Source organism: Schistocerca piceifrons, chromosome 10, assembly GCF_021461385.2.
Source record: "Schistocerca piceifrons isolate TAMUIC-IGC-003096 chromosome 10, iqSchPice1.1, whole genome shotgun sequence".
Taxonomy (NCBI): Eukaryota; Metazoa; Arthropoda; class Insecta; order Orthoptera; family Acrididae; genus Schistocerca; species Schistocerca piceifrons.
The window spans coordinates 119,483,791-119,497,633 of record NC_060147.1 but is presented as its reverse complement, the minus strand read 5'-3'; the positions used below and the strand labels follow the sequence as shown (position 1 = coordinate 119,497,633).

General features: G+C 41.8%; 1 protein-coding gene across 4 annotated transcripts in view; it reads left to right on the top strand.

The window, feature by feature from the left end:
• LOC124718856 (F-box/LRR-repeat protein 2-like) overlaps positions 1-13,843 on the top strand; it is a 143,463-nt gene that overhangs the window by 70,145 nt on the left and 59,475 nt on the right. For all 4 annotated transcript variants that reach the window (XM_047244482.1, XM_047244484.1, XM_047244481.1 and 1 more), the window contains exons 7-8: positions 8,072-8,243; positions 13,387-13,691. In XM_047244482.1, the coding sequence (XP_047100438.1) occupies positions 8,072-8,243; positions 13,387-13,691 (477 nt within the window). The remainder of the gene's footprint in view (positions 1-8,071; positions 8,244-13,386; positions 13,692-13,843) is intronic.

Genomic DNA, 13,843 nt, shown 5'->3' with positions numbered 1-13,843 from the left:
GAGAGGGAAAGACGAAAGGATATGGGTTTTAAGGGAGAGGGTAACGTCACGAGCGTGGTACTTGATCATCAGGAGTATGTGGCTGAAGGACTGCGTCAGCTTTCAGACAACACTACGTACAAAGTTTGCCAAGGTAATCCCATTCTTGATGTCCAGTCGTACCTTCAAGGAATCCTCAGAATCTTAGGCCCCCTACAAAACCTTTCACCTGACTCCATCAACCTCCTGACCCCACCGACACCCCGCACCCCTACCTTCTACCTACTTCCTAAAATTAACAAACCCAATCATCCCGGCCGCCCTATTGTAGCTGGTTACCAAGCCCCCACAGAACGTATCTCTGCCTACGTAGATCAACACCTTCAACCCATTACATGCAGTCTCCCATCCTTCATCAAAGACACCGACCACTTTCTCGAACGCCTGGAATCCTTACCCAATCTGTTACCTCCGGAAACCGTCCTTGTAACCATTGATGCCACTTCCTTGTACACATATATCCTGCACATCCAGGGCCTCGCTGCGATGGAGCACTTCCTTTTACGCCGATCACCTGCCACCCTACCTAAAACCTCTTTCCTCATTACCTTATCCAGCTTCATCCTAACTCACAACTTCTTCACTTTCGAAGGCCCGACATACCAACAATTAAAGGGAACAGCCATGGGTACCAGGATGACCCCCTCGTACGCCAACCTATTTATGGGTCACTTAGAGGAAGCCTTCTTGGTTACCCAGGCCTGCCAACCCAAAGTTTGGTACAGATTTATTGACGACATCTTCATGATCTGGACTCACAGTGAAGAAGAACTCCAGAATTTCCTCTCCAACTTCAATTCTTTCGCAGAGATGTCAGTCGAGGCGGAAGTACAGAGGCAAAGACGTTGTTGAATGACAAGTGATGTACGAGGGCGGCAACTTGAAATTAGCGGAGGTTGAGGCCTGGTGGGTAATGGAAAGAGAGAATATATTGAAGGGCAAGTTCCCATCTCTGGAGTTCTGATAGGTTGGTGTCAGTGGGAAGTATCCAGATAACCCGGCCGGTGTAACACTGTGTCAAGATGTGCTGGCCATGCACCAAGGCATGTTTAGCCACAGGGTGATCCTCATTACCAACAAACACTGTCTGCCTGTGTCTGTTCATGCGAATGGACAATTTGTTGCTGGTCATTCCCACATAGAAGGCTTCGCAGTGTAGGCAGGTCAGTTGGTAAATCACGTGGGTGCTTTCACACATGGCTCTGCCTTTGATCGTGTACACCTTCCGGGTTACAGGACTGGAGTAGGTGGTGGTGGGAGGGTGCGTGGGACAGGTTTTACACCGGGGGCTCCTACCAGCAACAAACTGTCGTTCAGTGGTGTTTGTGTGGACTCCAGGACACATTGGAATCCCAGGCAACAAACTTGCTGACAGGCTGGGTAAACAGGATACATGGAAACCGCTTCTGGAGATCGGCATTCCAATAACTGACTTGTGTTCGTTTTTACGTTGCCAGGTTTTTCGTCTTTGGGAGACGGAATTGCGTAGTCTCAGTACACACAACAAACTGTGTGCCATTAAGGAGACGATGAATATGTGCAGTCTTCCATGCGGGCCTCTCGCAGGGACTCCGTAGTTCTCTGCCGTCACCGCATTGGCCAAGCTTGGGCGACCTATGGGTACCTCCTGCGCCGTGAAGACCAGCCTCAGTGTCAATGCGGTGCCCGGTTGACAGTGGCCCATATTCTGGTGCACTGTCCCACTTTGACTGCCGTGCGACGAAATCTTCAGTTGCCACTCTCGTTGTCGCTAATTATATCTGACAATGCCTCATTGGCTAATTTAGTTTTATGTTTTATTTGTGAGGGTAGGTTTTATCATTTGATCTAAATTTTACCTTATGTCCTTTGTCCTTCTGTGTCCTACACCCTAGTGCTTTTAGGGTGGAGGTTTTAATGTGTTGCAGAGTGGCTGGCTTCTCCTTTCTATTCTCATGGTCAGCCAGCCATGGTAATCTGTTTTGTCGTTTTAATCTCTTCTACCTGTTCCTTGCATTTCTGTGGTTTTCTTCTCCCCTTTTTTTTCCATTTAAGTGTTTGTTACCCATCCGTCGTTCTTGTGGTTTTTCCTTTCTCTCCATTTTGCGTTGTCACTCTTGCTTGTTTTATTCTCACTCTTGTGGCATTGTTTTATTCAGAACAAGGGACCAACGACGTAGCTGTTGGTCCCTCCCCCCTCTCTTAAACCAACCAACCAACCAACCATTCTGTTCAGCTGCTCTTCCAGGTCGTTTGCTGTCTCTGACAGAATTACCATGTCATTGGCAAACACCAAAGTTTTTATTTCTTCTCCATGGGTTTCAATTCCTATTCCCAATTTTTCTTATGTTTTCTTTACTGCTTGCTCTATATACAGACAGAATAACACTGGGGATAAGCTACAACCCTGTCTCACTCCCTTCTCAACCACTGCTTACCTTTCATGCCCCTCGACTCTTCTGACTGGTTCTGTACAAATTGTCAATAGCCTTTTGCTACCTGTATTTTACCCCTGCCACCTTCAGAATTTGAAAGAGAGTATTCCTGTCAGCATGATCAAAAGCTTTCTCTGACTCTATAAATGTTAGAAACATAGGTTTGCCTTTCTTTAATCTGTGTTCTAAGATAAGTCATGGGGTCGGTATTGCCTCACATGTTCCAACATTTGTACGAAATCGAAACTGGTCTTCTCTGAGGTTGGTTTCTACCAGTTTTTCCATTCGTCCATCAAGAATTTGTGTTAGTACTTTGCAATTGTGACTTATTAAACTGATAATTTGGTAATTTTCACACCTGGCAACACCTGCTTTCTTTGGGATTGAAATTCTTCTTGATGTCTGAGGGTATCTCGCCTGTCTCATACATCTTGCTCACCAGATGGAAGAGTTTTGTCAGGGCTGACTCTCCCAAGGCTATCAGCAGTTCTAATGCAATGTTGTCTACTTCCAGGGCCCTGTTTCAACTTAGATCTTTCAGTGCTCTGTCGAATTCTTCATGCAGTATCATATCTCCCATTTCATCTTCATCTGCATCCTCTTCCATTTCCATTATATTGCCCTCAAGCACATCACCTTCTATATACTCCTTTCACCTTTCTGCTTTCCCTTCTTTGCTTCGGATGGGTTTTTCATATGAGCTCGATATTCATACAAGTGGTTCTCTTTTCCCCATAGATCTCTTCAATTTTCCTGTAGGCATTATCTATCTTACCCCCTAGTGATACATGCTTCCACATCGTTACATTTGTCCTCTAGCCATCTCTGCTTAGCCATTTTGCACTTCCTGTTGATCTCATTCTTGAAATGTTTGTATTTCTTTTTGCCTGCTTCATTTGTGGCATTTTTATATTTTATCCATTTGTCAAAAAATTCAATATCTTTTCTGTTACCCAAGGATTTCTACTAGCCCTCTTCTTTTTACCTACTTGATCCTTTGCTGCCTTCACTATTTCATCTTTGAAAGCTACCCATTCTTTTTCTACTGTATTTCTTTTCCCTGTTCCTGTCAGTTGTTCCCTAATACTCTCTCTGAAACTCATTATAACCTCTGGTTCTTTCAGTTTATTCAGGTCCCATCTCCTTAAATTCCTACCTTTTTGCAGTTTCTTCAGTTTCAATCTACAGTTCATAACCAATGAATTATGGTCAAAGTCCACATTGCTCCTGGAAATGTCTTACGATTAAAAACCTGGTTCCTAAATCTCTGTCTTACCATTACATAATCTATCTGAAACCTTCCAGTGTCTCCAGGCCTCGTCCATGTATACAACCTTTGTTCATGATTCTTAAACCAAGTGTTAGCTATGCTCTGTGCAAAATTCTACCAGGCAGCTTCCCCTTTCATTCCTTACCCCAGTCCATATTCACTTACTATTTTGCCTTCTCTTGCTTTTCCTACAATTGCATTCCAGTCCTCCATGACTACTAAATTTTTGTCTCCCGTAACTATATGAGTCTTTTATCTCATCATACATTTCTTCAACCTTTTCACCTGCGGAGCTAGTTAGCATATAAGCTTGTACTATTGTGGTAGGCGTGGGCTTCATCTACCTTGGCTGCAATAATGCGGTCACTACGCTGTGCGTAGTAGTTTATCCACGTTCCTGTTTTTTTTATTCATTATTAAACCCACTCCTGCATTACCGTTATTTGATTTTGTATTTATAACCCTGTATTCACCTGACCAGAGGTCTTGTTCCTCGTGCCACTGAACTTCACCAATTCCCAATATATCTTACTTCAAGCTATCCATTTCTCTTTTTAAATTTTCTAACCTACCTGCCCAGTTAAGGGGCTCCGGAAAGGCTCAAAATCACGATGTGAGATAAAGTATGTGTTGTGGCTAACCTGTGATGGTTCAATATATATCGCTGGCGTGATTGTCGATTGTTTCATGTTTATTTACTCTGTCGTTATCTCGAAAATATTCGTAATTAATTCTGTTTTTTGAGTCTCTGTTTTGTTGAAGTATAATAATGAGTAAAAGTAAAGTTATTAGAAATCCTCTGAAGGCTTTTAAGAAAAGGAGAAATGTTGGAAAGCCAAAGGTATGTGTTATTACTGTAAACAATAAAGACGATAACCAAGTGAGTGAACCTAACCTCTCAAGTACTCCTGCCCATAGCAGTCAAAGTGGGAAAGAAAATACTTCACAGAAGAAGCTTGGTTCAATGAGTGAAAACTATGAATGTTTTATGGGCGAATCGGATGTGAATGAAATATTTGATATGTCGGTTCTCAAAGGAATTTTTTCAAACTGTGTAAGATGTATTCATTGTAGTGAAGTTGGTCTGGAACTCTCCATAATAAAGCACGTAGGACTTGCTAGTGAAACACAACTGAAATGTGATAAGTGTTCATACATGACCACCTTTTGGAAAAGTGTTGCAGTAACTGCAACTGAAGAAAATGGTAGCAAAATCTATGAACACAACATTAGATTTGTTTATTCCTTGTGTTCAGTTGGTAAGGGTGCTACTGCAGGTGCAATTTTCTGTGGCATCATGAATCTTCCAAATCCCCCAACCAAGTTTATGACCTATAATAAATTAATAGGATCTAAAGTAGAAGATGTCTGTATAGAATCTATGAAGAACGCTGTGGAAGAGGCAGTAATGGAAAATAATGGTAACAGAGATTTGACTGCAGCGTTCGATGGTACCTTGCATAAACGGGGACACACATCTCTTCATGGTGTAGTATCTGCCACCAGTATGTATACAGGGAAAGTTTTAGATGTAGCAGTAATATCAAAGTATTGTAGATGTCCACAAAAATATAAAGGTACACATGAAAATAATTGCAAAGCTAACTATAGTGGCAGTAGTGGAGGAATGGAAGTGGCTGGTGTTGCCAGTATATTCCAGCGTTCTGAGGCGTGTGATAAAGTGCGATATGTTAATTACCTTGGTGACGGTGATTCTAAAAGTTTCAAACATGTTCAAGGACTGAAGCCCTATGGTGATGATGTTGTAGTGCAGAAATTTGAGTGTATTGGACACGTACAGAAGCGAATGGGAACAAGACTTCGGCGACTGAAAGCTTCGTACAAAAAACAAAAACTCGGTGATGGTAAAGGGTTGGATGGGAAGGGAAGGTTAACTGACAGTGTAATTGACAAAATACAGAACTATTATAGAATGGCTATTAGGCAAAATACACAAAGTGTCGACGAAATGAAGAAGGCTGTTTGGGCTCTTTTTTTCATACTTCTTCACCGATGAAAATCCCCAACATAGCTTGTGTCCCAAAGAAGAAGACAGTTGGTGTAAATATAACAAAGGATTGCTAACTGGTGAAGTGTACACTCATAAGCATAATCTGCCTCATGCAATAATGGAGGTGATAAAACCTATTTTCAGAGACTTAGCAGCACCTGAACTGTTGAAAAAGTGTATTCACGGAAAAACTCAAAACCCCAATGAAAGTGTAAATAGTGTTATATGGTCGAGAATCCCCAAGACTGTATTTGTTGGAATAGAAACACTTCACTTTGGTCTGTATGATGCTGTTGCGACTTTCAATGATGGCAACATTGTAAGGTGCAAGGTATTTAGAAATATGCGAATGAAGATAGGTTCTAACGTGGTACGAGCGATGCTTGCTTTAGAAAAGGAACGCCTTCGGGCTGCAGACAGGGCTGTAAAGAGTCTAGAAATACAAGCAAGAGTAAACAGGAGGAGGAACAAGAGGAAGCTGGAGGAGGAGTTTGCAGAGGATGAAGATAATCCATCCTATGGACCTGGAATGCACTAAAAAGTTAATCCAATCTTTGTCGCTCGATTCCCAAAACTTTTATTTTCTCATACTAATTACATGTTTTCTAGGGATCTTCCAAACATATTTGTTTCAAACTTTCAGTAAATGTTACACAGTACCTTCTGCATAATTTAACACAGCCTTTTTCCAAAAAAACTGTATATTTTTGAATATATAAATAAAAAATTGCAAAAAAATGTGAATTTTCATTACAATTGAAAAAAAATCATCTTTAATAACTGAACTAAAATTTTGTAAAATCCCTGTGTTAAGTTGTAGCCCATATTCCAATAAATAATCTGTAAAAAGTTCAACTTCCTACCTCAAATACTTTGTGAGGAAAGATGTAATTTATAAGCGTTATTTTAACATTGCAAGTATAGGGCGTTCCAGAGCCCCTTAAGGGATTTGACATTCCACACTCCGATCCACAGAATGCCAGCTTTCTTTCTGCTGATGAAGACATCGTCCTGAGTAGTCCCCGCTCGGAGGTCCAAATGGGGGACTATTTTACTTCAGAATATTTTACCCAAGAGGATGCCATCATCATTTAACCACACAGTAAAGCTGAATGCCCTTCGGAAAAATTACAGCTGTAGTTTCCCTTCACTTTCAGCCGTTTGCAGTACCAGCACAGCAAGGCCGTTCTGGTAGATGTTACAAGACCACATCAGTCAATTATCCAGACTGTTGCCACTGCAACTACTGAAGAGGCTGCTGCCCCTCTTGAGGAACCACATGTTTGTCTGGCCTCTCAACAGATAGCCCTCTGTTGTGGTTGCACCTACGGTACCGCTATATGTATTGCTGAGGTACGCAAGCCTCCCCACCAACAGCAGGGTTCGTGGTTCGTGGGGGGAGGAGCGGGATATGCTGTATTATGAAGCGTAATTGTTGCCGTCTTTGCGGCAGTGGCCTGGCTCAGGAATGACAGTTGTCGCCATTTGACAAACATTAAAAGATGACTTAGTTTGTCCTTAACTGCATAGGCGTTAACCAGTAACTGGGGCACATGTACAATATGTTAAAACATTTGGTGTACTCTGCTCTAAAAATATTTTCATGTTAAACCTGAGCAGTTTTTTGGAAAATTTTCTGCTTATCTAGGGCATTTAAGTTATTGACAGTATCGCGAATGTTGCTACTCCCCGTTTTGTGGAGATGCTGACTCAAAAAGGCACAACAGAGAGATTGCTAAACAAGTAAGCTTTTGGCCACACGCGCGCGCGCACACACACACACACACACACACACACACACACACACACACACACACATTCACATGACCACTGTATGTGATTTTAAAAAAATGGCTGTCAGCTGTAACTTTACATTGTTGGCTTGCCATGCTGCCTGTCCTTTGCCCCAGTAACGGGTGTTTCCTACTCATTTCTTGTGAGCCCTTATGTTCTATTACTATCTGAAGAAATTGGAATTTCAGAAAGTTAGCATTAGTTTCTCTGCTCCACCACACATTATTACCATTCTCTTTAAAGAAAGATTTTGAAACAGCTTTGCTTCTGGATTCGTGTACAAGACAGATGTCATTGTAGAAGCTACAGATATTTCACTTCAGAATATTGACAATGTGTATGGAAGGTGCATTCGGACATATTTGAGGTTCTATTAAGGAATAAGATGTCATTATTATGTAATGTATTATTTTTTATTTTTGACACAATCACTTTTTTATGATACTATCATAACCGGTTTTGGCCTACAATGGCCATCTCCTGATACTACGGGTGGCACTTGACAAACAAGTGTTTATGTGTTATCAACTAATTTTGTGACAGGCAGTTTGGCGCAACTGACCGGGAGGCGATAGAGTTTCTCCCCAATGCTCCGGATCTACGGAAAGTGCGTATGCTGCAACCTGTCTCACCTTGTGTTATCAGAGCCCTGTATACCAGTTGCCATAGACTTTCCGAGCTGTCCCTGGTTAGCTTGCAGAGGATCAACTACCCAGTAAGTATCAGTTTTTGTGTCTGAGTGTTGATGCTTGTTGTTAGTCTTATTTATATTTACCAGCCATTATGAATTGAGGCACAAAGGAATTACAGATACTTTTCAAAGGGGATACGGCCAGTGATCTATTCAGTGCGGATGTGCACCAGGCTCAGACTTAATGGAATCGGTGAAATGCTGCAAGTAATGAGGGTAATGGGCAAGGGTCACTACATTAGTAGTGTGTAGATAAGTTGAGAATTTGGGTGTGATGGGAGGCATTCTAGGGTAGTCTGTGCGGTTACAGTGACCACTGTATCTGTTCACTGTGGTCAGAGCAACTACCAAGTAAGCAGGAGGCTTGCATTCAAATCCCAGTCCAGCACAAATTTTCAACTGTCCCCATTTGTTTCAATCAGTGCCCACTTGCAGCCAATATCTGTAATTCCTTTGTATCTTATGTACAGTGAAGAGCCAAAGAAACTGGCGCACCTGCCTAATATCGTGTAGGGCCCCCACGAGCATGCAGAAGTGCCGCAACATGGCATGGGATGGACTCGGCTTATGTCTGAAGTAGTGCTGGAGGAAACTGACATCATGAATTGTAAGTCTGTCCATAAATCTATAAGAGTACGAGCAGGTGGAGTCTCTTCTAAACAGCGTGTTACAAGGCATCCCAGATACGCTCAATAGTGTTCATGTCTGGGGAAATGTTTAAACTCAGAAGGGTGTTCCTGGAGCCACTCTGTAGCAGTTCTGGATGTGTGAGGCTTTGCATTGCCCTCCTGGAATTGCCCAAGTCTGTTGGAATGCACAATGGACACGAATGGATGCAGGTGATCGGACAGGATGCGTACATATGTCAAAGTCGTATCTAGACGTATCAGAGGTCCCATATCACTCCAGCTGCACATGCCCCACACCATTATGGAGCCTCCACGGCTTGAACAGTCCCCTGCTGACATGCAGGGTCCATGGATTCATGAGGTTGTCTCTATACCCACACACATCCATTTGCTTGATACAATTTGAAATGAGACTTGTCCAACCAGGCAACATGTTTCCAGTCATCAACAATCCAATGTCAGTGTCGACGGGGCCCAGACGAGGTTCTTTCTCCGCCCACAGCGATGTTGGAGATTTGATGTTTTATCAGATTCCTGATATTCATGGTACACTCGTGAAATGCTTGTATGGGAAAATCCCCACTTCATCGCTACCTCAGAGATGCTGTGTACCATCGCTCATGTGCTGACTATAACATTATGTTGTTTAAATTTTGATAACCTACCATTGTAGCAGCAGTAAGCGATCCAACAACTACGCCAGACACTTCTCATCTTATATAGACATTACCAACCATAGTGTCGTATTCTGCCTGTTTACATACTTGAATGCACATGCGTATATGTTTCTTTGGTGCTTCAGCGTATATTTTATGTTTAACTTAACGTAACACCTCACATTGTGTGTGATTGTCAGAAATGTTATTTTAGATTATTACTTTTTTTTTTATAAGAACCTGCTCTGTAGTGAGATACATTTGGCACTGATATAGTGTAATGTTACACAACTATATTGTCAACATACCAGAAGTAAATAAAATGCAAATGTAGCTATGGCGCACTGAAATCGTAAGTGAAGATCTGATGTGTTAAAAGCATACATCACCAATACTGTATGATAGGAATTGATGCAAAATTACCTACACGGATCTCACACACAGTCACAATCACCTTTGTAAGCACCACAAAGAAATACCATCAGCAGATAGCACACGCACCCCATGCCAAACCCACAATAGCTACTCCATCAGTAGAGCAGTGTACAAAATTGTAGCTGTAGTAATTCTGTGTAAATTATAACTGAAGATAATTCGCTTCAGTAACAAATAGGCCTACTTTACCATATCTACCAGAAAAGTATTCAAAGTATTTGCATCTCAAATTGATAATTGCTAGAGAATTTTAAAAACCTGTGTCCACAGTCAGAATGTTTATCATGCAGCAAGAGATGAAACTTAGGCTGAAAATTAAACCTGGGACCAGCCCCCAAACCCCAAAAAAACATGTTACTGACAAAATATCACTATTGGTCGTGTAGGGAGGTAGATTCCATTACTTTCCTAAATTTGTAACTTGAGTTTAGAGACTTAAAGCCAATTTTCTAAGCAATCACTTCTGTTCTGAAAGTTCTTGGCAGATCAAAACTGTGTGCTAGACTGAGACTCGAACTCGAGACCTTTGGTTTTGGCAGGCAAGTACTCCACCGACTCAGTTACCTGAGCACAACTGATGACCTATCCCCACAGCATTGCTTCTGCCTGTACCTCGTCTCCTACCATCCAGACTTCACAGAAGCCCTCCTGCGAAGCATGAGAGGACATGAGAGTTGTGGTTCAGCATGTCAATTGGTAGAGCAGTTGCCCATGAAAGGCAAAGGTCCCGAGTTAGAGTCTCGGTCCAGCACTTAGTTTTCTTCCAGGAATTAAATGCAAAAACTGTTCCCTCACAGTTCTTTATTAAATGTCTTGTAGCCCTTTACTCTCCTCAAGGATCTCATCCTTGACACTTGTATTTTGTTGTCTTCTTTATTTTTATTTATCCAGCAGCATTCCATGGCGTAGTATTGATATTGCTCTAGTTTCATAAAATTTAATTTTTGTGTCTTTTTCGGGTTTTGTAGCTAAGTGTTGTGTTTATTGCAGCTTTTCATTTATGCCATAATCATGACTAGTGTTGCAGCCTAAATTGTGACAGTTGTTCAGTTAGTTTGTTGCCTGTTAATTTTTCCAATCACATTGGCTGTTAAACTTGATAGGTTGGTAATGGAGTTTTTGGCTTGTATTCTACGTGTATTTGGCTAAGGAGGTCTGCTGTTAACTGGAGGTCATTTTCTGTTTATTTAATTTAGTTGCTGGATAAGTATCTAATTTCCAATCCAAATTTTAAGGACATTGTAGTATAGATGTTAAAAAGAGAGGGTTAGAGGGAATGCCCCTGTTGCACTCCTTGTTTTCGTCTCATTTGTTCTTTTCTCTGCCGTATTTTACTGTTTCTTCTACACGGTAAAGACTCTTGATTAATCCTACGAGGAGTGGTGGCTAGCCCCTGTCACCCATTTTGCCCGTAACTTACAGGGTGTCTGAAAAGTCTTTCCCTGATTACATAAATTGATAACTCAGGCTAGGAGTAAGATAAAAATATGAAACTGGTGTCTAATTGTTTACAAACTATCAAAGTTTTTTTTCACACAACAGTAAACTTCCACATGAGCACTCTTGGTAGCATCTAGCACATCTAGGCGATATTCAATTTCCGTCCACACATTAGCCAACATTACTGGAGGGATCGATTCAACGACTGTGGTTATCGGTTGCTGCAGGGTTTCAAGATCTGGTACACGTGTTCGGTAGACCTCGTCCTTGACATAACCCCATAAAAAGAAGTCTAATGGGGTTATGTCAGGTGAGTGTGGAGGCCAAACCGTTGGCCCATCACGTCCAATCCATCGCCCAGGAAAGGTCATATCGAGATAGGCACGGACGTCCAAACCCCAATGAGGCGGTGCACCGTCTTGCTGAAACAAGACATCGGGGTGATAACTGAAGCAGCTGAGGAACAGCATACAGTTGCAACATGTTCAGATACACTGCAGATGTGACGGTAGCCTCAGCGAAGAAGAATGGCCCGATAATTCAATCGTGCAATAGCGCGCACCAAACATTCACCTTTGGACTGCCTCTGGTGCACTCCATGACCTCGCCAGGGGGTTGTGAACCCCAAATGCGCACATTATGGCGATTGACTACTCCACTGACAAAAAAGGTCGTTTCATCGGAAAAGGCAATTCGTCTGGATAAGCATCATCGTTCTCAATACGTGATAGCATTTCGACCGCTAAGTCATATCGACGTGTACTGTCATTGGGCAACGAGGCCTGAACAGTTTGCACTTTGTATGCACAAAACAATAAACGTTTGTGTAAAATGTCATGGAGAGAGCTTTTTGGCATTTGTAATTCACGTGAGGCCCTGTGCACCGATTTCTTCGGACTTCTCAGAAAAGACTGCCTTACAGCTTCCACCCTGTCTGCTGAGGTTCTTGGTCAACCAGACCTCGGAAGGTCAGCAACCGATCCTGTGTTCTTGAACTTCTCATACCAGGCTTTAATGCTCTTCACACCAGGTGGATTCCTTCCAAATGTTGTCTGGAAGTGTGTCTGCACTGTGGTTGGTGATCGTGTCTCATGGTACCACAGGACACACTGTGCCTTCTCCTGATTGGTTAACATGGCTTCTTGGGCACTGCACCTCATCCAGTACTTACGTACTGCGAACCTAAAACAGAAAAAAAAAGTTTGATAGTTGTAAACAATTCGACACAAGTTTCATATTTGTTTCTTACTTCTAGCCTGAGTTATCAATTTATGTAATCAGGGAAAGTCTTTTCGGACACCCTGTATTTCTGTCTGCTGTATCAAAAACTTCTTCAAAAGCTATTAAAGTGATGTGAGTTCAAAGATTAAATTCTGTTTGTCTATTAAAAGTTCTTGTACTGTAAAGATATTTTCACTATATGACTGCCCTTTTGTAAATGCACTTTGATTGTCTTGGAGAAGTGCTTCAGCTTAGTCTGTGCGTTACAGAAAGGTAGTCATCACCAGTCCTAATATTGTATGCCTTATTATTGCAGATCTAGATTTCAGCTGACAGTGCAGCAATCATCAGTGTATTTTAGGTTGTCACATGGACTAAATATAATTATGACGACACAAATTCCAACCCGACATACAGAAGCATTAGCCCAACTAATTATGTTGAATCTGCATGATTAACTGTACTGCGGTGATGATAACTGCACTGTTAGCTGAAATCTGGATGTGCAATAAAAGACAGATTATGCTACATTGGGTGCTGACCATCTTTCTATCCTGGGTTACATCACGGTCACAAGAATTCTGATGGAATTGAATGTGATATTATTCTGTTGTTCGGTATTTTTGAGTGGATGTTATATGCCACGTTAAACAGCCTGATGTGTCGAGTTTCTACATTTGCTTTTGTTGCCCTTTTTGAACAGGAAAATAACTTCTGCTGTGCTCCGTGAACTTTGGATTTGCACATGTGTGTTTGTATAGCTTGGAAACGGTGTTTTACTTGCAGATGCTCAAGAACTTGGTTGAGAAGTGCCCCAAAATAAATTCACTGACGATACCCAGTGAAGTGATGAGGTCAGAGATACTTGCACAGGCAGTCTCTCACTTGGAGCACCTACGTGTCCTCTGTCTGGGAGAATACGATTCTAGCAATGAAACACCTCTTCTGCTGCGCCTAATAGCTGATAGTTGCCCACAGCTAGAAGAAGTTGACTTCACATTCAGCTATGTCAATATGGACGATCTGGAATACTTCCTGGAAGCCAAGAACAACACCCTTAAGTCCATACGCATAAAGTGGACAATGGCTGGGTGAGTGTTAATACCACTACTCGAATATTGTCTAGCTTCGTGTGAAAATGAGTTTTGTTTGAAGATTATGCTTTATGTACAACAATTTTTGTTACGCTATATAGTATTCAAAATGTTCAGGTCACCGTCTTCAATTATTCTTATGGCACTAA